Here is a 24000-nt window from a genome sequence, read left to right on the forward strand (position 1 = left end):
TGTCACACATTTCCTCAAACAAAACCTTTTTTTAGTTACTTTATTGTGTGAAGGAGGGAGGGAGAGAGAGTGAGGGAGGGAGGGAGAGAGTAAGGGAGTGAGGGAAAGAGGGAGGGAGTGATGGAAAAGTGACGGATGTAAAACATGAACAGTTTCCTGTTTCAATAAACAAAAGTCAACAGTGAAAAGAAGCTACTGGTTTTTATTGTATCACAATTTAGTATTATTTAAACACACACACACCACACACACACCACACCACACACACAGATACACACCACACCACACAACACACCACACCACACTACACACACACCACACACACACCACACCCACACCCACCACACCACACACACACACCACATCCACTACACCACACACACACATACCACACACACACATGCACACACACACACACCGCACACACACCACACACACACACACACACACACACACACACACACACACACACACACACACACAAACACACACACACACACTCACACACACACACTCACACACACACACACACTCACACACACACACACTCACACACACACACACACACACAAGCACACACACACACGAGCACACACACACACAAGTACACACACTCACACACACACACACACACACACACACAAGTACACACGCACACACAAGTACACACACACACACCCACACACACCACACACACACCACACCCACACCCACCACACCACACACACACACCACATCCACTACACCACACACACACATACCACACACACATGCACACACACACACACCGCACACACACCACACACACACACACACCCCACACATACACAGATTCCTACAGTTTATGCACACACATGCATAATATCTCCGGATCTGGGATTCATAGTATTAAGGATCTGTATGAAAGGAGAACTAGACTGATCTACTTCCTGTTCTAGATTCTATCGTAAATGTTCCAGGAAACAATCAGATAGTTTCATTAATTTAAACATTTTATTTATAAAAAATATTTAAAAATATATATCATGAGTTAGAACTCATGATCAGTATTTATACATTATATTATTAATGATTCCAAACTGAAACTCATTCGCAGGACGTTTGGTCAGTAAACGAGTGAATGATGGAGTGACAGATCTGTTTCCTTCTCTTTCATCCTCTGAGCTTCTCTGATCCACTGTAACTGGAGTTTATCACCTTATTTTAATCTCCTGATGTTTGTGTGACTCCTCGTCAGAGACGAACAAGTGGTGTGGAGGATTAAAGTCAGTTTAATTAGAATAGATCACAATAACAGAATGAAGTGAACAGAAGATCACAAGAGTAAAGACAGAGTTACATATAAAGTGCGATTAAAGGTCAGGTGCCAATCAGAAAGCAGACAGATGAGGAGGAGCGGAGAGGAAGAGCGGAGTTAGTCGAGGGGCGGGGACGAGGACGACGGGACGTTTCTGCCAGCGAGGACGTGAACCAGCTGAGTGAGGAGCGTCAGGACCCCCTGCTGAAACTCCCCCTGCTGCCGTCTGGCCCGAGCCGCTTCCTCCTGCCTCACAGTGATCTCCTCTTTAATGTGCTGCAGCAGCAGCTGGAAGTGACGTTCTCTCTGCTCGTAATCCTGCCTCAGAGCCTCCATCTGCTCCTCCTCCAGCTGCCTCATCACCTTCAGCACGTCTCCATCACGCTTCCTTTTCCCTGCACGTGGACCTGAAGGGTAACAAGAGCAATACAATAAGGGTAAAACACCACAATAACATTTATTTTAATTACAATTTACCACTGGGATTAAACCAGCTTTCATCAGGAGAAGAAAAATGCTATTTTTTTATTTTTAGTAAATTTAAAAAATATATTTTTTCAAAAATAAACCGTTTCAGGATCCTCGTTTTATTTTCAGAACGAAACAATTTAGTTAATTAAAAAAAAAACCTAAAGATTAATTTATTTTAAACAAAACAAGCTTTTTTATTTTACAAAATATAAAACTACATGAATTAAAATATAACGTTATTTAATTGTTTCACAACATAAACGTTTTTTAATTAAATTTATCTTACAGATAATAAAATGCACTAATGTTTCTATTCGACATTAAAATGTTTTATTTGTTTAAAAATGAATTTGCTATTTTATTAGTTTACAAATAAAGTATAGTAATTAATTTATGCAATTTATGTAAATAGCTTATGTAAAAAAAAAACATTAAAAAAAGCTATTTTATTTACAGAAAGTCCAACACTACTCACTTTAATAAACAAACCCACTTTTCATTTGAACTCTTACAGACTGATCTGTTCATGGTTGGAAGCTCAGGAGCTCAGACTGAACTCAGAGCCTGACGTTCTCTCAGACTCACAGGATGACGTTAGGATTTAAACGTGTTAACATTAACTCGTGTTACAGAGTCTGAGCTGCACTCTGACGTCACGTCTGGTTATTGAACACGTGAGAGGGAACGTGGAAGGTGACATCACCTGGGGGACGTGGTTCAGTGGGTGGGGGGCAGGTGGGTCTGCTGTGGGCCGCAGGGGAAGCGAAGCTGAGCTGTGAGTACTGATCATCTGTAACGTACGCATCAGAAAACACTCAGTAAAGAGATTTACTCAAAGGAAACAAATGTTCTGATCTACTGTTATTTCTTCATTTTTACACAAATCACTTTTAGTTCTGTTTTTATTTCCTCTTTCATTCTCTCTCTCTCTCTCTTTCTCTCTAATATATATATTTCTTTAAAAAGTTACATTAGAAATTATTTGCATAATAACAACAATAAAACATTTATAAAGTGATATTTGAGGAACTAAAATTTTTCTCTCTCTGTTATAATTACTAAAGTAAAAATATAAATAAATATAAATATAGAACTTTAATCATTACTTTTAAGTGTAAACTAGTGACAATGTGACATTTACAGTTTCACTTGTTTCTGAAAAACAAACAGAACTTTGAATGTTTGATTTTTTACTTTAAGGACGTTGGACATTATTAACTATAAACAGTTAAACTGTATAAACTATCATTACATGTCTCTAGGGTATTATTTTAGTAGAACTTAATAATATGAGAGACAATAAAAGTTAATAATAATAATAATAATAATAATAATAATAATAATAATAATAATAATAATAACAGGACTCTGATGGTCAGGTCACGTGTTTAGTGTTTATTAATTCATTATAATAGTAAAACTCCTGACCCTCAGTAAAGGACACCGTCTCCTCTTCCTCCTCCTCTTCCTCCTCAGTGAGCGGCTCCAGCAGCACAGACACACAGTCCTTTGTGTCCCCACAGCCCCTTGTGTCCACACAGCCGCTTGTGTCCCCACGGCCCCTTGTGTCCCTACAGTCCCTTGTGTCCCCATGGCCCCTTGTGTCCTCACAGCCCTTTGTGTGCCCACAGTCCGTCTCCTGTCCCCGGTGTCCCAGGATCGCGTCCAGACGCTCAAACCACTTCCCAGAGCGGCGGCTGGATCCGTTGACAAGGTTATGATCTTTAATCTTTTTATAATCCTGCTTCATCTTCTTGATCTTCTCCCTGCAGCGCTGTGCACTGTGTCTGATCCCCAGCTCATCCAGACGAGCTGAAATCTTCTGGTACACTTTCGCGTTCCGGGCCGAAGACTCGAACTCTTTCTGAATGTTTTCCTCTGCGTAGATGTTCAGCAGAGCCTGTACATCTTCATCAGTCCACTTCTCCATCTTTTAATCCTGTCAGCCGTCTGTAGTAAAGTTGTGACCTTCGGTCTAATCCGGCCCGGTCCGACCCACAGTTCAACAACACAAACACTCAGAATGTGGATGATATTACAATTTATTTCCTGCACACAGAGAGAATAGTGAGTCATGTTAAGATATGATCCAGCTCCATCCACAGCAGCGCTCTATCGCTCAATATAATTATATAAGGAAATTATAAGGAATATAAGGAAATTATACAAACTTTGCCAATACTTTTAACTGATTTAAAGTTGTCTTTTAAATCGCATGTAAAAAAGGTCTGTAATATAATCAAATTCAACCTCAGTGACTTTAGACACATTCGCCATCAAATGTCTGCAGGCAGCAAAAATGTACATACACTCTATGATTTTTTTCACACATCTCTTACTGTTTGCCCGTTTGGTCACAGGCTAGTGTCACATCTCTGAAACCCCTTCATCACTTTACAAACAAACTGTAAAGATTCTGGATAAGAAATCAAACATTTCTCATTATTGTCCAATATTACAAAAATATAGATTACTCAGCTGGGAAAACATGGTAAATTTCTCAAATCTATGTCTTGTTTATAAAATTATTCATGGTTTATCATCCCCTCCCCTCCCCTCCATCAGTGTGTCACCATCCGAACAGCTGATCACAGTAGACCCAGAGGTGCAGTGAGGGGAGATTGGATCATTCCCTTTAGGAAAAGTGTATTTGGACAAACTGCTTTTTCTGTTCGAGCTGCTTCTGAGTGGAACCTGAAGACGTATATAGTACATTTAAGATCCAGTTAAAGAAGTGGTTCGTTATTAACCAGAGCTGTCAACATTAGCTTAGTTTTTGACCTGCTCTTGTTGCCCCCTGATGGTTTCTTATTTATTGTGTGTGTATGTGTTCATGTATTTGTCTGATGTTTGTTTGATTGCTGGTGTGTTGTGTTTCTAATGTACATCATAGCTTAATACTTTTTTTAGTACTTTTACTAAATGTATTGTAGTTGTTTTATTGTAATTTCAATATGTACTTTTATCTTTTTTAGGGTGACTATTACCGTCTGTCTAGAGACTACAGGTGAAAAATAGCCATCTGGCTAACTGTAGCATATTGACAGAAATGTTTATTAATAATAAATAAATTAATTAATAAAATAAGTAATAAATAAAATATTAAATAAATAAAATAAATAAATAAACAAACAACATGGCTTTGCTGTCTTTCTTTGTCTCTTCTTAAACGTAATGTTTTGTGATCATATAATGTTTTCAACATCAGTTAAGAATATGAATGGACAGAGGAAGTATAATTTACTGAATATAAGATAATCATCCACTTTATGTTAAACGTAGAATAAAATTAATGGAAAACATTCAGTAAAACAGCAAATTTAGTGCTCTACAAAATACAGTTTGCGATAAACATTTACAAAACAGTAAAGTCTTAAATGCTATATGACAAACAATTACCTGGACACAGAGAAGTGGAAAAGAGAGAATAGTGAGTCATGTTAAGATATGATACAGCTCCATCTATTAGAGAGCACATGGGAAAATGGTGCACATTTAAAGATTATACACAAATAAAACTATCAAAATACCCAGAAATATGAACAGAAAACATCACTTAGTGTCACAAAACCGACTCACCCGCAACAGTTCTCTCAGAACCGACTCACCCACAACAGTTCTTTCAGAACCGACTCACCTACAGCAGTTCTCTCAGAACCGACTCACCTACAGCAGTTCTCTCAGAACCGACTCACCCACAACAGTTCTTTCAGAACCGACTCACCCACAACAGTTCTTTCAGAACCGATTCACCCACGGCAGGTCCACAAGACCCGACTCGCTCACAGAAGTTCTCTCAGAAGAACCGACTCACCCACAGCAGTTCTCTTAGAACCGACTCACCCACAGCAGTTCTCTTAAAACCGACTCACCTACAGAAGTTCTCTCAGAACCGACTCAGAACCGACTCTCCCACAGCAATTCTCTCTAGCTCTGCTGCAAATAGTTTAAACTCAGTGCCAATAGGAAGCACGATCACATTACAGCAGGATTTACTTAAAGAACCGTCTATAATATTTATCCCGTTACAAAGTCTCTAAGCAACATAAACAAAATGGTTTTAAAAATGGCGGCTCTGAGGGCGGGTCATTCATGACCAATCGGTGCGGCGACTTCCGCCCTGACGTGACGTAAACTCTCCTATTGGCCAACCAGCACTCACGAGGTTACGTAAACACACCTGAGGTGATGCACGCTGAAGCTTTTTAACAATGAAATAAATAAAACACATAAGCAACAATATATATAATGTTATGTTTCTGATACCGTAAAACTCACAGTTTATAATGACGTTAATGTTTAATAATCTCATTCTGTATAATAAAGTATAAAATCATAAGACACTGTAATAGTCATCATTATTAAACATGAACTATAAACTTCATATGGATGATCTATCTATCTATCTATCTATCTATCTATCTATCTATCTATCTATCTATCTATCTATCTGTCTGTTTGTCTATCTATCTATCTATCTATCTATCTATCTATCTATCTATCTATCTATCTATCTGTCTGTTTGTCTATCTATCTATCTATCTATCTATCTATCTATCTATCTATCTATCTATCTATCTATCTATCTGTCTGTTTGTCTATCTATCTATCTATCTATCTATCTATCTATCTATCTATCTATCTATCTATCTATCTATCTATCTATCTATCTGTCTGTTTGTCTATCTATCTATCTATCTATCTATCTATCTATCTATCTATCTATCTATCTATCTATCTGTCTGTCTGTCTGTCTGTCTGTTTATCTATCTATCTATCTATCTATCTATCTATCTATCTATCTATCTATCTATCTATCTGGATAGTCTGTCTGTCTATATTGTACTTAAGAGTTTTATCTTCTCCACAGATCAACACAGTCATTACAGTGTCAGACTCCAACTCAACAAGAAAGTAATGACTCCAAACAGGTCCCTGGAACTCCCAAACAGGAACTAAAATCAGCCATGGTTCCTCTTTTGAGTTCCTGAAAAGGTTCCTGCGGTGGAGCTGCACACTTCCTGTCACTCAGAGGAGGATTAAACAACTCATGATCAGCTCACTATCTCAGAGTGACTCAGAATCTGGGTTTAATCCACACCTCTGTCACCCTGGTGTGAGAAAGTCTGCAGTTCATCTTCCTCATTTCCTCATTAACCCATTGTTTCTGTTCTCTTTTCAGGCAAAAAAGTTCCTCTTCTCTGGCATTTTTTTAAATAACGCACCAAAATTCCCTAAATGAATTACAGAACAAGCAAAACAGCACAAGAATCAGTAGGATTATTCCTTAACTCAATAAACGTCAATTTAATGTTTAGAAAATATCTAAATATTACAGTTTTTCTCAACTGCTTTCAGTCATTTCTCACAACAGAACTGCATTCCTCAAAACTATTCGTTCCACCGTCAGATCCTGTTGTCAGTTTTTCACATCATATCAGCAATGTCTTGTTGTTTTCATCAAATTGCAATTGCTTTTGGACAACATGCAAATGGTTCTGTACATCTGTCAGCTGCTTTTGACAATTCTTGTTGCTTTTGTCCTGCTGTGCAAAATAACTTGTCCTGGTTCTCAGCTGAAATGTCACAACCACCAAACCAATTAGTCTTTTTCTCAGTTTTGAAGTCTGTACTATCAAAATGAGTAAACATGTTCTCACAATTGTATGTCTGTACAGATTTCTACAAATTGTGAGTACATTTTAAGAAATATGTCCAGAATTGAGAAATTGCTCTCAGGTGAGTCTTCACCTTGGTTAACGAAGAGAAACATGTGCAACTCTAGATTAACCAATGATCAACCAGTTCTGTGAAATAGCTCAGAGGTGCAACTCATGATTTGGCAGGGTCACATATATATATACAGTGCACAACACAAGTGTTCCCCTTTCTGATAATGGAAGCTGAAGGAAGAAGAAGAAGATTAAGACTGTGTGGTGGAAGAGTACAGAGACACAACAGAGTAAGGGGTATAAGATGCCAAAGATACACAGAGATTCCAGATGAAATCAGGGCCACACTGGTGGATCACGTTATCAATCATGGCCTTACAATAGACTAGGCTGGTCGAAGGGTGCAGCCAAATGTTGGAAGAACAACTGTGTCATCAATAATTCAATCATTTCTTAGAGAGAACAGGTATGTAATGTACTGTATAGTACAGTAATACTGTAGACTTACTGTTACACACCTTAGGTTATCCATGCATACAGTATTCTTAGTTATTTACTGTATGAATCAAAATCCTGTGATCCTTATACTTCTATAATTTACAATATATTTTCTCATGTAGGACTGCAAGACAACCTCGCAGGGGTGGCAGAGAGCCCCTTTTCACACCTCAGCAGGAGGAAGCTATTTGCAACATGGTTATGTCTAACAATGCCATAAGACGAAGAGAGATACAAAGTGCTATTGTTGAATACGACGGTATCTTTGAAAATATACAATCTGTGAGCATTTCAACTATAGACGGAGTCTTGAAAAGACATGTACAGTAATCACCATGAAGCAGCTGTACAATGTACCCTTTGAAAGAAATGCTGACAGAGTGAAAGAGCTATGACTCCAGTTTGTACAGGTATGTTGTATACCCACTATACTGTAAGAGTAACTTCTACACATTTCATATTGGTGGAACTTCATAGATCTTTACATTTGATGTAGCTGTAAACAATGAAGACAAATACTGTAATTTATGCACACTGTGTTTTTTCTGGTATATAGCGCATAATGGAAATGGAATCAAGAGAACCACCTCACAACTTCATATACTTGGATGAGTCTGGCTTCAACCTGGCCAAAGGCGTGGTAGAAATCTAATCGGCCAGAGAGCTTGTGGGAACTTGGAGCCCGTCTCCAAGTCGACATATCGCAGGGTGATTTGTACTTATATACTTTTAGCCAAATATCAACTATTTTAATTTTTAATTAAACTTACTTTACTGATAGCACTAACATTAATACAAATAAAACAATGAGAAAACTCCTCAGACCTGGATGAGAATGAGCAAACTTCTTTATTGTGGTCAATCAGCCAAAGAGAAATTGCTAAGTTGAAAGTAACAAATAAAAAAACCCAAAAAGAGCATCTTCATGAAGAGCATCTGCATGCAATCAAAAACAAAACTCTCAAGACTTTCTTGCAAAGTAAAGTTTTTACACCCCTTGGACCCTCGGAAAATCTCCTCAATATATACCCTGGTGCTTCTAGGCGCCTCCTCTTTGGTTTCCATCCTCTCAGGCAAGTTCCCAGTATTTCTCACGGAGTCCCACGGTGGAGTTCCACCTGGTGTTCTTCCTCATATCACCTTATTTACCGGAATTACCTCCTATGTTTTCTAAATAACCTAACATCCTGTTCCCTACATTCCCCTTATTTCACAGCACCTTTTACCCATATGCCCATTTATGGATTTTCCTCCCCTTAGTTCCCAGGGCCAAGGTTTAGGAACCAAGGTCTGGGAACCAGGGTCTTCTTCATTTCTTGTTATTTCCAGCCTTTTTTTTGTTATTGTTATTATGAAATGTGCTCAAGAGAGCTTTACTTCCTAGTCAATATCACATTGACCGCTCAGTCTTTCATGACAGACGTCTTGTGGATTAATCCTTCATTCAACTACAATGAGTAAGTTTCTCTTTTGCTATCTTCTTCTGTATATGATTTTTACTGATTATAAGTCACTCTATGAGTCTAGTTTATGTCAACAGTTATCATGTTAAAAGCTCTTACTTATTCGTTATCTTATATTGTTACTATTGCTAAGCTGTCACTGCTATAATGTTGCTTGTGTACAAATGGAGTTCTTTGATGACTCCTTAAGCCTGCTAAACTTCTGAATTTGTTATGATCTCAGCCTGACTTTTCCCAGGCTGGGCTTGCTTACGCATATCTCAAGCTACCCAAGGCCAGTGCCTGCTGACATCATGGCAGGCTATAGCCGCTTCCAGCTGCCCCATATCACCCATGAGCTCATCATATCTTGACATCATATCACCCATGTGCACCCACTACGTTCCTGGAACATCTCTGTTCTCCAGAGAACTCAAACTGATGGCTGTCCCCATGCTGAGCCTTGCTGCCCTGAGTTTTCTACTCCTGTATCTCCTCCTGCTCCCTCACTGCTTCTTTATGCCTATATTCGTCCTCTCTCTCCCGCCTCTTCTTCCTCCGATTCTGGCCCTGGATCTCCTGTTTACATTCCTTCTTCTCCTGTTTACTAAGTTACTATAATAAAAATGTCCTCTTTTATCCACCCTCTGACTTCTGGTTAATATATTCTCTAGTTATATATTACCTAGGTATTAATATTACTATTACCTTAAAATTATTACAACATCTGGGGTGTATTCCCATGTGTCTTATGACTCCAATCATAATTCTCTTAAGGCATATCACTTCTATTTTTAAGGCATTCCTGGGTTCAAGGATTTTTCACAACAAGCTACTGTTGATGTCCCAGGCCAATGTGGAGGAAACATCACTATGTGTGCTGCTATTTCAGACCAAGGTGTGCTAGCTCATATTCCTATTATGGGACCGTACAACACACAGCATCTCCTTACATTCTAAGACAATCTCTATAGAAATGTCATTCCTGAAGATGAGAGGGACCTCGATCGAGATGATCTACCAAAGTATGTAGTAATTTGTGACAATGTCAGTTTCCATCATTCTGACAACATCAGGCAGTGGTTTGTCCACCACCGCAGGATGCTGATTGAATTCCTTCCACCCTACTCCCTGTTCCTGAACCCAATTGAAGAGTTTTCCTCAGCTTGGAGGTGGAAGGTTTATGATCATCAGCCACATATGCGGATGACACTGCTGGCTGCTATGGATGCAGCATGTGAGGGCATCTCAGCAGATGCATGCAGAGGCTGGATTAGGCACTCAAGAAGATTCTTTCCACCGTGAAAAAAAGATATGTTGTGATGTGGATGAGAATCTGTGGGCCAACACACAGGACCGACATGACGCATAGGAAAACTGCCACGTAATATCACCTTTACCTGCTGTTGTACATGTATAGTTTTTCCCACTTTGTCTTTTTCAGGTTTCCATTTGTCTGTAAATAGCCTATGTGTAGTTTCCTTTGTTTTCTGTATGTAAGTACCACTATTGACAGTACAGTAAAAATGTGAATACAGTCTGATCTTTTGTTTCCATTCTTCCATATATTGTTATGTGAATCGATGTTGATTGGTTAGATGACACTACACTAAATTATGACACACACCAGTACGGTAATTTAATGGTTTCTAGTCATCAAAACCTGACTTGAGTATAATTTAAATAACTAAAACTGAGTATGATGTTCTACTGACAACATTCACGTTCACATTGTTGAAAAAATGACATGGGCTTCTGCTCCCTCTGACACAATGATTGAGGTGACGCGTATTTTCTGGTTATCCACTATGTTGTGCAGTTTGTACGTGCTGTTTTGAGAAACGCACTTGGAGATCTGCAAACTTCAATTCTGATCTGAGAAATGACTGAAAGCAGTTGAGAGAAACTGTAATCTACAATGTGACAAAAAAGGCACAAAATATAATAAGTTAAATAGATACAGCAAAAGTAAAGAAAATGTATTTTAAAGTATTAATTATTAATTGTTGTATTTTTTTTAAACACTTTGTGAATGTTGAACTTTAACATCATGGCGATGAAGCTGTAATGATTTACGGCCGATATGAAATATATACAGCCGTGTTATATTTATTCTCCTGGCATCTAAGGTGACTTGAGTCCCATGAGCTGATTAAAAATATTTATTTTATTATTATGTTTACAAAATTAGAAATAATATCACTGCCACTGAGTCTTGGTCTTTTTCACCAGAAGTTTAGCGCTCAGTTAATTGCTGTAATCATGCTTTAATTATTGTATTTTATATTGTCGATCCACCTGAAGTGTTGATTTGTTCAAATCAAATGTTATTTGTCACATACACACACATTCAGACAGTGTTGTATAAAGTATTAGAAAACAATACCTGAGTAAAAGTACAAGTATCGTACTAGAAAAAGACTTTGGTAGAAGTGAAAGTTACCTTTTAGAATATTACTCAAGTAAAAGTCTTAAAGTATCTGATATTTACTGTACTTAAGGATCAAAAGTCATTTTCTGATATTTAATGTACTTAAGTATTTGAAGTAAAAGTAAAAAGTAAAATTTCAGTGATTTTCAGTAGACATAAGATCAGGGGCAGTTCTAGGGTCTCATCTTTAGGGGGTTTTAGTCCTCAGTGAGAATTTAAAACAAGAAGAGATTTATATTATATATTATATGACTACATAGTAAGACAAAAGTTATGGTATTATTTAAAATGGCAAAAGTGGACACCAAAATTTTATGCATGATGTAATGATGTCAGTCTTGAATCAGATCAGTTCATGTGTGTGTACATTCTCTACAAACAGTGTGTCTAATGAATGTAGTCATTAATAAACTAATATTCACAAAGACCAAATCAATAAATGTTATTTTTATTTAGTATTAAATGGATTGTGGATTAAATGGATTGATGGATTAAATGGATAGTAAGGTTACAGGGTGAAGAGGTGAAGAAGGTACAGGAGTTTAAGTACTTGGGGTCAACAGTCCAGAGTAATGGAGAGAGTGGGAAAGAAGTAAAGAAGCGAGTGCAGGCAGGTTGGAGTGGGTGGAGAAAGGTGTCAGGAGTTCTGTGTGATAGGAAAATATCAGCAAGAATCAAGGGGAAGGTGTACAGGACAGTGGTGAGACCGGCTGTGCTGTATGGTTTAGAGACAGTGACACTGAAGAAGAGACAGGAGTCTGAGCTTGAGGTAGCCGAACTGAAGATGTTGAGGTTCTCTTTGGGTGTGACAAGATTGGACAGGATTAGGAACGAGTACATCAGAGGGACAGCCCATGTTGGACGTTTGGGGGACAAAGTTAGGGAGGCGATATTAAGATGGTTTGGACATGTTCAGAGGAGGGAGAGTGAGTATATTGGTAGGAGAATGTTGGACATGGAGCTGCCAGGCAGGAGGCAAAGAGGAAGGCCAAAGAGGAGGTATATGGATGTAATTAATGAGGATTTGAAGCTAGTGGGTGCAAGTGTTGAGGATGCAGAAGATAGGGTTAGGTGGAGAGAGATGATTCGCTGTGGAGACCCCCGAAGGGAAAAGCCGAAAGAAGAAGAAGATTAAATGGATTGTTTGCATTAATATTTTGTTTGTGCTACAACTCTGGTAATAAGAATAGTGACATTTCACTACTTTTGGTTGCCTCTTTGCGGCTTTCAGCCGATTAACGTTATAGATAAACGCCTCCAGCTCTGACTGCACGTGCACGCTGCGCCTCCAGCTCTGACTGCGCGTGCACGCTGCGCCTCCAGCTCTGACTGCGCGTGCACGCTGCACGTCCCTGTGCTTCTCTGTACAGCGTGTGGAGCGTAATGTAATCTAGGAGCAGTGATTCACCAAACCTCCATTATTACAGTCACACACATTTCTTCTGATTTTATTTTGTAGTAACGAGTAACGAAGATGTTTAGTGGAAATATAACGGAGTAAAAGTCTACATTTTATCTGGGAAATGTAGTGAAGTAAAAGTGAAAGTTGACATAAATTTAAATAGTGAAGTAAAGTACAGATACGTGACATTTCTACTTAAGTACAGTAACGAAGTATTTGTACTCCGTTACATTACAACACTGCATACAGAGTACAGAATTTTGCATCTGTCTGGTATTCAAACATAAGGAATGCAATTAGGGATAAAAAATATAACCAAAAGGAGGTAAATAAATAAAAATAAAATGCTTCTGACGCTCATTCAGCACTATCAAGTTTAAAGAGTGTTAAATCTTCATCTAAGTGAGATTTTCATTAAATATACTACAAACCGTTCAGGATAAATGAGTCGAGAACAATAATGTCCTTTTTGTAGAAACCTGCTCATGTAGAGGAAGAAGGAAGTGATGAGGAGGATCACATACAGGCTGTAAAACACAATCCACTGAGTGAAGTGGACATTAAAGGGCTAAGATAAGGACAGTCAGTGGGTTTGAGAAGAACAGCTGGACACTGGGGACGTCTTCATTTATTCATTCACTTCATATCACAGAATATCATGAACACTGATGCTGTGTTAGATGTCTGCTCCCTTTGAGAGAAATCTAACCATCTAAATTGCTGTTTAAATATTTTATAATAAACGTAATCTTTTTAAGATTATACCCCATGTCCCTGATACTGTTTATGACATTGGAAATATTTAGTATTTTACATTTATGTGTCATAAAGCACAGACTTTTTATTTACACTCCTGGTGCTCCTGTACACTTTACTTTGTTTTTCTTCTTTTATACTCTTTATCTTGTTGATTGTCTTATAGCTGATTGTTAATTGGAGGTTATGAGACTTGTCTATATGTCTATAAGAAGCACTCAGCATTTTAAATAAGGATCCCGGAGTGTGTCTCTGTTCATACAGTTTAAACATCTGAAAGATACAGATTTAAGAAACAGGATTTAAGAATGAATTAAAAAAAAATTTACCAACTAAACCACCACCACCCCCCAACCCCCCAACCCCCCCCCCCACACACACACACACAGACACACACACAGACACACACACGCGCGCGCACATACACACACACAAACACACGCAGACACACAGACACACACAGAGACACACACGCGCGCGCGCGCACACACACACAAACACACACACAACGCTACACAGTGTCCAGTAGGTGTCAGTGTGCACAATACGCTGGTTTGTCAACAGCCATGAAACAGTAACGAAGAAGAAGAAGAAGAAGAAGAAGACGTATTCACGCAACTGTAAGTGTCAACAATGCTAAAGATGGTGAGTGTCTTTGTTACTTCATTATTTTATTTTTATTAGATTGTTCTGTAGTCATACAACTTGTTTATAATCATATTCTGTAGATGTATCTTTCTCTTTCTGTAAAGAGTTTCTGAAGGGGATCGAGTCCCAAATGACCTTATTATGTATATGAAGCTGTGTAGGGGTTAATTTAGGCTGTGTAGTGTCCCTGTGTAGTGTAGTGTAGTGTAGTGTAGTGTAGTGTCCCTGTGTAGTGTAGTGTCCCTGTGTAGTGTCCCTGTGTAGTGTCCCTGTGTAGTGTCCCTGTGTAGTGTCCCTGTGTAGTGTCCCTGTGTAGTGTCCCTGTGTAGTGTCCCTGTGTAGTGTCCCTGTGTAGTGTAGTGTAGTGTAGTGTAGTGTAGTGTAGTGTAGTGTCCCTGTGTAGTGTCCCTGTGTAGTGTCCCTGTGTAGTGTCCCTGTGTAGTGTCCCTGTGTAGTGTCCCTGTGTAGTGTAGTGTAGTGTAGTGTAGTGTAGTGTCCCTGTGTAGTGTAGTGTCCCTGTGTAGTGTCCCTGTGTAGTGTCCCTGTGTAGTGTCCCTGTGTAGTGTCCCTGTGTAGTGTCCCTGTGTAGTGTAGTGTCCCTGTGTAGTGTAGTGTAGTGTCCCTGTGTAGTGTAGTGTAGTGTCCCTGTGTAGTGTAGTGTAGTGTCCCTGTGTAGTGTAGTGTAGTGTCCCTGTGTAGTGTAGTGTAGTGTCTCTGTGTAGTGTAGTGTAGTGTCCCTGTGTAGTGTCGTGTCCCTGTGTAGTGTAGTGTAGTGTCCCTGTGTAGTGTCCCTGTGTAGTGTAGTGTAGTGTCTCTGTGTAGTGTAGTGTAGTGTCCCTGTGTAGTGTCGTGTCCCTGTGTAGTGTAGTGTAGTGTCCCTGTGTAGTGTCCCTGTGTAGTGTAGTGTAGTGTCTCTGTGTAGTGTAGTGTCGTGTCCCTGTGTAGTGTCGTGTCCCTGTGTAGTGTCGTGTCCCTGTGTAGTGTCGTGTCCCTGTGTAGTGTAGTGTAGTGTAGTGTAGTGTCCCTGTGTAGTGTCCCTGTGTAGTGTCCCTGTGTAGTGTCCCTGTGTAGTGTCCCTGTGTAGTGTCCCTGTGTAGTGTAGTGTAGTGTCCCTGTGTAGTGTCCCTGTGTAGTGTCCCTGTGTAGTGTCCCTGTGTAGTGTCCCTGTGTAGTGTCCCTGTGTAGTGTAGTGTAGTGTAGTGTCCCTGTGTAGTGTAGTGTAGTGTCCCTGTGTAGTGTAGTGTAGTGTCCCTGTGTAGTGTAGTGTAGTGTCCCTGTGTAGTGTAGTGTAGTGTCTCTGTGTAGTGTAGTGTAGTGTCCCTGTGTAGTGTAGTGTAGTGTCCCTGTGTAGTGTCCCTGTGTAGTGTAGTGTAGTGTCCCTGTGTAGTGTAGTGTAGTGTCCCTGTGTAGTGTAGTGTAGTGTCCCTGTGTAGTGTAGTGTAGTGTCTCTGTGTAGTGTAGTGTCGTGTCCCTGTGTAGTGTAGTGTCCCTGTGTAGTGTAGTGTAGTGTCCCTGTGTAGTGTAGTGTAGTGTCCCTGTGTAGTGTAGTGTAGTGTCCCTGTGTAGTGTAGTGTAGTGTCCCTGTGTAGTGTAGTGTAGTGTCCCTGTGTAGTGTAGTGTAGTGTCCCTGTGTAGTGTCGTGTCCCTGTGTAGTGTCGTGTCCCTGTGTAGTGTCGTGTCCCTGTGTAGTGTAGTGTCCCTGTGTAGTGTAGTGTCCCTGTGTAGTGTAGTGTAGTGTAGTGTCCCTGTGTAGTGTCCCTGTGTAGTGTCCCTGTGTAGTGTAGTGTAGTGTCCCAGTGTAGTGTAGTGTCCCTGTGTAGTGTAGTGTAGTGTCCCTGTGTAGTGTAGTGTAGTGTCCCTGTGTAGTGTAGTGTATTGTCCCTGTGTAGTGTAGTGTAGTGTCCCTGTGTAGTGTAGTGTAGTGTCCCTGTGTAGTGTAGTGTAGTGTCCCTGTGTAGTGTAGTGTAGTGTCCCTGTGTAGTCTAGTGCAGTGTCCCTGTGTAGTCTAGTGCAGTGTCCCTGTGTAGTGTCCCTGTGTAGTGTCCCTGTGTAGTGTCCCTGTGTAGTGTCCCTGTGTAGTGTCCCTGTGTAGTGTCCCTGTGTAGTGTAGTGTAGTGTCCCTGTGTAGTGTAGTGTACTGTCCCTGTGTAGTGTAGTGTAGTGTCCCTGTGTAGTGTAGTGTAGTGTCCCTGTGTAGTGTAGTGTAGTGTCCCTGTGTAGTGTAGTGTAGTGTCCCTGTGTAGTGTAGTGTAGTGTCCCTGTGTAGTGTAGTGTAGTGTCCCTGTGTAGTGTAGTGTAGTGTCCCTGTGTAGTGTAGTGTAGTGTCCCTGTGTAGTGTAGTGTAGTGTCCCTGTGTAGTCTAGTGTAGTGTCCCTGTGTAGTCTAGTGTAGTGTCCCTGTGTAGTCTAGGGTAGTGTCCCTGTGTAGTCTAGTGTAGTGTCCCTGTGTAGTCTAGTGTAGTGTCCCTGTGTAGTCTAGTGTAGTGTCCCTGTGTAGTGTCCCTGTGTAGTGTCCCTGTGTAGTGTCCCTGTGTAGTGTCCCTGTGTAGTGTCCCTGTGTAGTGTAGTGTCCCTGTGTAGTGTAGTGTCCCTGTGTAGTGTAGTGTCCCTGTGTAGTGTAGTGTCCCTGTGTAGTGTCCCTGTGTAGTGTCCCTGTGTAGTGTCCCTGTGTAGTGTCCCTGTGTAGTGTAGTGTCCCTGTGTAGTGTCCCTGTGTAGTGTCCCTGTGTAGTGTCCCTGTGTAGTGTCCCTGTGTAGTGTCCCTGTGTAGTGTCCCTGTGTAGTGTCCCTGTGTAGTGTAGTGTCCCTGTGTAGTGTAGTGTCCCTGTGTAGTGTAGTGTCCCTGTGTAGTGTAGTGTCCCTGTGTAGACAGTAGGTTGGGAATTTGCGATTGAACCCTCTGTGTAGAAAGAAGGCTAAGCTAAGATGTGTTCACTGTTAAATATGTGACTGATATATGAGGACAGGAAGCAGAATTAATGTGGGGGTTTATTTATTTATTTATTTAAATGGTAAAGGTTTGTGTTCACTGATACAACAGTGTTTAAATCAGTCGTTCTTTTCAGTTAAAACAGTAAATGTTTGTGTGATTATAAATATTTAATTATAAATGTTGTTAATTTTGTGACCTAGATGAGTGAATGTGAGAGTGACGTCAGACTTATTCTTCTTCTACCACCCTGATAATTACACACACATGTGAACATAATTACAGTTCATACAGTCATGTGACTTTGTGCTGCTGTAGGACTCTAATGAAGACGTGTCGTTATTCGATGCTGAAGAGGAATCTGCAAAAAATACACGCAAGTCAAAAATCAAGTGAGTCTCTGAGTTACTACAATTTATATTAATAAAGGTTTACATGAGGTCCTTAATGTATGTATGTACACACACACACACACACACACACACCACACACACATACACACACACACACACCACACACAACACATACACACCACACACACACACCACACACACCACACACACACACCACACACACACCACACACACACACACTCACCACATACACACCACACACACACACCACACACACACACACACCACACACACACACACACTCACCACATACACACCACACACACACACACACTCACCACATACACACACACTCACCACATACACACCACACACACATACACACACACACACACACACACACTCACCACATACACACACACATACACACACACCACACACACATACACACACACACACACACACACTCACCACATACACACCACACACACATACACACACACACACACACACACTCACCACATACACACCACACATACACACACACACCACACACCACACACACACACTCACCACATACACACACCACACACACACACACCACACATACACACACACATACACACACTCACCACATACACACCACACACACACACTCACCACACACACACTACACACACACACACACACACCACACACACATACACACACTCACCACATACACACCACACACACACTCACCACATACACATACACACACACACTACACACCACACACACACACACACACCACACACACATACACACCACACACACACACTACACACACACACACACACACATCACACACACCACATACACACACACACCACATACACACACACACCACACATACACACACACCACACACACATACACACACACCACACACACATACACACCACACACACTCCACACATACACACCACACACACACACCACACACATACACACACACCACACACATACACACACACATACACACACACATACACACCACACACTCCACACACACACACTCCACACACACACACCACACACACTCCACACACACACACCACACACACTCCACACACACACACCACACACACACCACACACACACTCACCACACACACCACACACACACACTCGCCACACACCACACTCACCACACACACTCACCACACACACCACACACACACCTCTGTCAGGGATGAAGAAAGACTGCAGTATAAAAAAGTGTGTGTGTGTGCAGACATCCCGTGGCTTCGTTCTTCCACCTGTTCTTCCGTTTCGGAGCGATCCTGGTCTATCTTCTGTGTGAGTTGATCAGCAGCAGCTTCATCGCCTGTATGGTCTCCATCATCCTCCTCCTGTCATGTGACTTCTGGACTGTTAAAGTGAGAATACGTCTTTGTTTGTTTTAAACCCATTTATCTACACATCACATGTACTGCCTCTAAGGACTGGAGTGTACTTATTGTCATCATAAGCTGAGCTCATGCACCGCTCTGCCCCACATGCGCTTCATGATTAAGGCTGATTTTAAAATGAGAAAATTGTGTTAATGTTTTAACATATTTAGGTGTGTGTGTGTGTGTCTGTGTGTGTCTGTGTGTGTGTGTGTGTGTCTGTGTGTGTGTGTCTGTGTGTGTGTGTGTCTGTGTGTGTGTGTGTCTGTGTCTGTGTGTGTCTGTGTCTGTGTGTGTTACAGAACATCACAGGTCGGTTGTTGGTGGGTCTACGCTGGTGGAACCAGGTTGATGAAGATGGAAACAGTCACTGGGTGTTTGAGTCTAGAAAGGTGTCTGCTATCTCTCTCTCTTTCCCTCCCCCTGTCTCTCTCTTTCCCTCCCCCTGTCTCTCTCTCTTTCCCTCCCCCTGTCTCTCTCTTTCCCTCCCCCTGTCTCTCTCTTTCCCTCCCCCTGTCTCTCTCTTTCCCTCCCCCTGTCTCTCTCTTTCCCTCCCCCTGTCTCTCTCTTTCCCTCCCCCTGTCTCTCTCTTTCCCTCCCCCTGTCTCTCTCTTTCCCTCCCCCTGTCTCTCTCTTTCCCTCCCCGTCTCTCTCTTTCCCTCCTCTCTGTCTCTCTCTCTTTCCCTCCTCTCTGTCTCTCTCTCTTTCCCTCCCCCTGTCTCTCTCTCTTTCCCTCCCCCTGTCTCTCTCTTTCCCTCCCCCTGTCTCTCTCTTTCCCTCCCCCTGTCTCTCTCTTTCCCTCCCCCTGTCTCTCTCTTTCCCTCCCCCTGTCTCTCTCTTTCCCTCCCCCTATCTCTCTCTTTCCCTCCCCCCTGTCTCTCTCTTTTCCCTCCCCCTGTCTCTCTCTTTTCCCTCCCCCCTGTCTCTCTCCCCCCCCCTGTCTCTCTTTCCCTCTCTCTGTCTCTCTCTTTCCCTCCCTCTGTCTCTCTCTTTTCCCTCCCCCTGTCTCTCTCTTTTCCTCCCCCTGTCTCTCTCTTTTCCCTCCCCCGTCTCTCTCTTTTCCCTCCCCCGTCTCTCTCTTTCCCTCCCCCTGTCTCTCTCTTTTCCCTCCCCCCTGTCTCTCTCTTTTCCCTCCCCCTGTCTCTCTCTTTTCCCTCCCCCCTGTCTCTCTCTTTTCCCTCCCCCTGTCTCTCTCTTTTCCCTCCCCCCTGTCTCTCTCTTCCCCCCCCCTGTCTCTCTCTTTTCCCTCCCCCTGTCTCTCTCTTTTCCCTCCCCCCGTCTCTCTCTTTTCCCTCCCCCGTCTCTCTCTTTTCCCTCCCCCGTCTCTCTCTTTCCCTCCCCCTGTCTCTCTCTTTCCCTCCTCTCTGTCTCTCTCTTTCCCTCCCCTCTGTCTCTCTCTTTCCCTCCCCTCTGTCTCTCTCTTTCCCTCCCCTCTGTCTCTCTCTTTCCCTCCCCCTGTCTCTCTCTTTCCCTCCCCCGTCAAGAATTTCATAAATCAGGTGGCTTTAGAGGTTTTGTGTAAAGTGTGTCTGTCTCTGTGTGTGTCTGTGTGTGTGTGTGTAGATGAGTGGGAATGAGCGCTCGACGTCTTTGCCGTCTGATGCAGAATCTCGGATCTTCTGGTTTGGTCTGATCATCTGTCCTGTGCTGTGGATCATCTTCACCTTCAGCACACTCTTCTCCTTCAGGATAAAATGGCTGGTGAGAGACTGCACTGGTGTGTGTGTGTGTGTGTGTGTGTGTGTTGTGTCAGTCAGCTGTATGACTTTATCAGCAATCAGGTCTGTGCTGAACTCAGAGTTTACGATGACCCATTAGTTCCTCAGGAGCTCTCGGCTGCACTATTATAAACTGTTGTAGAAAGGACATTATTTACATTTACACTATTTACTGTAGAGTGTCACCTAAATGAGGATGAGGTTCACTTCTGAGTCTGGTTCCTCTCAAGGTTTCTTCCTCTTATCATCTCAGGGAGTTCTTCTCTTGCTACCGTCACCTCAGGCTTGAGCTATACAAATAAATTGAATTGAATTGTGTGTGGTGTGTGTGTGTGAGAGAGAGGGAGTGAGAGAGAGAGGCTGTTAATGAACAGTGTTTGTGTGTGTGTGTGTGTGTGTGTAGGCTGTGGTGTTAATGGGCGTGATTCTGCAGTGTGCTAATCTCTATGGTTACGTTCGGTGCAAAGTTGGAACCAGCAGCAATCTAAAGAACCTGGCTACAAACTACCTGGGAAATCAGCTCCTCAGACAGGTGTGTGTCCGTGTGCACGTGTGCGTCCGTGTGCACGTGTGCGTCCGTGCGCACGCGTGCGTCCGTCCGTGCGCACACGTGAGCACGTGTGTGTCCGTGGGCACACGTGAGTCTCGGTGTGTGTGTCTCTGTCTCTGTGTGTGTGTGTCTCTCTGTCTCTGTGTGTGTGTGTCTCTCTGTCTCTGTGTGTGTGTCTCTCTGTCTCTGTGTGTGTGTCTCTCTGTCTCTGTGTGTTTACAAATTATAGTTATTCTTTTTTTTTTATTAAAAATATATAATGTTTATTTATTCTGCTTATTATTAAATAGAATACTACACTAACACGTGTGTGTGTGTGTGTGTGTGTGTGTTTAAAGGCTGTGAGTAAACAGGACATATCCTGAAACAGCGCTGCAGAATCTCACTGTGTGAAGGATTTACTGGTGTTTACAGAAGGATTTAGTGAAGCTGACGGAACTGTTACTGCACTGTAGTATTACACACACACACACACACACACACACACACACACACACACACTCCCGTCATTACATTATCAATTTTTATCATCAGCTAAGGTTTATTTATTGACTGTAACTTTATTATATGAAGATTCTGTAACGTAATTTATTTTACTTTTTATCACGAGACACAAGTCAGATATTTAGTTTATTCTCTTTATTTAAAATCTGTACAACAAAAAATCTGAAAATAAATTTTAATATACTTCATGTCCTGACTGTTTGACCTCCAGTCGTTGGTTACCTGAAAGTTACAAGAAAGATCATTTTAAAATAATGTTTAAATTTTCTAAGGAAAAGTAAAGTAAATAATATTCAAGGGAAATAGTAAATTTTAGTGAAATATTAAATGAAAATAATAATTTTATTTACATTTTGAAAACTTTAATTGAGTTAGTGTTCAATTCTATTCAGTTTAAGCTCAATTAATTATTTTGATGTTTTATTTATTATAATTAATTTAACATTTATATGAAACAGTCTGTATAATTCTGTACAGTGTTTATATTGATCTTTGGGTAAAGAATATTTCTTTACTAAAATTCTTTATCCCTTAATAATAAAGAAGGGTTTTCTTTCTGTTTCTTGTTTGAGTAAGTTGTGTAAATGTGAATAAAATAATATTCTTTATAAAACTATGACCTTTTCTACACTGATGTAAAGTTTGATATAAAGGTGATATTTTAATCCTCAGCTCGGTTTCTCTCCTGACTTTATCCTCCTTTATTACATTTCTCTACATTTGCAAAGGATGAATTGTGTTCATATGTAGACCTGACAGAGAGAGCTGCAGTAATCCAGTCTTGTGATGACAAGAGACTGAACAAGTACCTGAGCAGCCTGTGTGGAGGAAAATGGCCGAATCCTTCTGATGTTGTGGAGAAGAAACAGACATGAGCGAGTCACATTAGCAGATGTCGCTCCCCTCCATGTTACCTGATATGAGCGTCCTTCCAGGTAGGAAGCGAACCAATCCCAAGCTGATCCACAAATCCCAAGACTCCTGATGGTGGACAAGAGAGTCTCGTGGTTGACCGTATCAAACGCCGCTGAAAGGTCAAGGAGGATAAGGACAGATAACAGTTTGGCTGATGTAGCAGCATGTAGTTTCTCAGAGACATCCAAAAGGGCTGTCTCTGTGGAATGAGCTGCTTTAAAGCCAGACTGTTGGGGTCTTGGAGGTTGTTCTGTGAGAGATAGACAGACAGTTGATTATAGACAATGTGTTCAAGAATTTTTGAAAGAAACAAGAGAAGTGACACCGGTCTGTAGTTACTGATGTCTGATGGATCCAGAGCAGGTTTCTTTAGGATGGGAATAACCCTTGTTCTCTTGAAAGTAGTTGGTACCTGACCAGATGCTATGGATCTATTGACGATAGTGGTGATAAAGTGCAGAAGGGGCAAAGTCTTCTGCAGTCAGGGAGGAGGAAGAAGGTGAAGCCGGGAGGTTGAGGAGAGAAGAGATGATGTTGTGGAGCTTCCGAGGGTCGTGTGACAAAGCTTCAAGCTTTTCCTTGTAGAAGGAGGTCTTAGCAGAAGTCACATCTGAGGAGAATTTGGCAAGGAGTGTTCGGTAAGAATAAAGATCTGCATCAAGTTGTGATTTCTTCCACTTTCTCTCTGACGATATTAGCTCTCTTCGATTGTTGCGCAGCACATCTGAAAGCCAAGGAGCAGAACAAGAAGTTTTCTTGGTTTTAGTGAACAGAGGGCAGAGAAAGTCCATAGTTGAGGAAAGAGAAGAGAGGAAAGTATCTGTGGCCGAGTCCAAGGGCAGTGAGGAAAAAGACTCGGGATCAGGAAGGGAAGAAAGAGTGCCAGAAGCTACAGAAAAGGGGAGACAGAGTGAAGGTTGTGGCGGGTAAGAGCGAGGGGCTGAGAGGTAGTTTTAGGTAGGGAAGGGAGAGTGATGGTGAATG

The 24000-nt window shown here is 41.5% G+C and overlaps 3 protein-coding genes across 3 annotated transcripts in view; 2 read left to right on the forward strand and 1 right to left on the reverse strand.

The window, feature by feature from the left end:
- Nucleotides 1-64, forward strand: part of LOC132861536 (tripartite motif-containing protein 16-like protein) — a 5972-nt gene extending 5908 nt beyond the window's left edge. The window contains exon 6 of the mRNA XM_060893107.1: nucleotides 1-64. This exon is cut by the window's left edge and continues 815 nt beyond it. The gene's annotated coding sequence lies outside the window, so the exon portion shown is untranslated.
- A 1189-nt stretch (nucleotides 65-1253) lies between these two features.
- LOC132861643 (uncharacterized) lies at nucleotides 1254-5865 on the reverse strand. The gene is made up of 4 exons (XM_060893203.1): nucleotides 5641-5865; nucleotides 3197-3817; nucleotides 2472-2558; nucleotides 1254-1704 (listed from the first exon to the last, which is right to left on the reverse strand). The coding sequence occupies exons 2-4, from the start codon at nucleotides 3696-3698 to the stop codon at nucleotides 1415-1417; spliced, it is 879 nt and encodes a 292-aa protein (XP_060749186.1). The 5' UTR covers nucleotides 3699-3817; nucleotides 5641-5865; the 3' UTR covers nucleotides 1254-1414.
- Nucleotides 5866-14517: 8652 nt separating this feature from the next.
- tvp23b (trans-golgi network vesicle protein 23 homolog B (S. cerevisiae)) lies at nucleotides 14518-22289 on the forward strand. The gene is made up of 7 exons (XM_060889104.1): nucleotides 14518-14614; nucleotides 17863-17936; nucleotides 19173-19317; nucleotides 19632-19721; nucleotides 20893-21030; nucleotides 21451-21579; nucleotides 21936-22289. The coding sequence occupies exons 1-7, from the start codon at nucleotides 14603-14605 to the stop codon at nucleotides 21960-21962; spliced, it is 615 nt and encodes a 204-aa protein (XP_060745087.1). The 5' UTR covers nucleotides 14518-14602; the 3' UTR covers nucleotides 21963-22289.
- Nucleotides 22290-24000: the final 1711 nt, after the last annotated feature.

This window comes from Tachysurus vachellii, chromosome 2 (genome assembly GCF_030014155.1).
Source record: "Tachysurus vachellii isolate PV-2020 chromosome 2, HZAU_Pvac_v1, whole genome shotgun sequence".
Taxonomy (NCBI): Eukaryota; Metazoa; Chordata; class Actinopteri; order Siluriformes; family Bagridae; genus Tachysurus; species Tachysurus vachellii.

What these genes read in the sequence shown, in the direction of transcription:
- LOC132861643 (XM_060893203.1), bottom strand. Translation starts at nt 3,698, where the DNA reads ATGGAGAAGTGGACTGATGAAGATGTACAGGCTCTGCTGAACATCTAC. An exon ending in GACGGTGTCCTTTACTGAGG is followed by an intron (nt 2,559 to 3,196) that starts GTCAGGAGTTTT and finishes CGTACGTTACAG; the next exon opens with ATGATCAGTACTCACAGCTC. An exon ending in CACTGAACCACGTCCCCCAG is followed by an intron (nt 1,705 to 2,471) that starts GTGATGTCACCT and finishes GTTACCCTTCAG; the next exon opens with GTCCACGTGCAGGGAAAAGG.
- tvp23b (XM_060889104.1), top strand. An exon ending in CCTTCAGGATAAAATGGCTG is followed by an intron (nt 21,031 to 21,450) that starts GTGAGAGACTGC and finishes GTGTGTGTGTAG; the next exon opens with GCTGTGGTGTTAATGGGCGT. An exon ending in GAAATCAGCTCCTCAGACAG is followed by an intron (nt 21,580 to 21,935) that starts GTGTGTGTCCGT and finishes GTGTGTTTAAAG; the next exon opens with GCTGTGAGTAAACAGGACAT.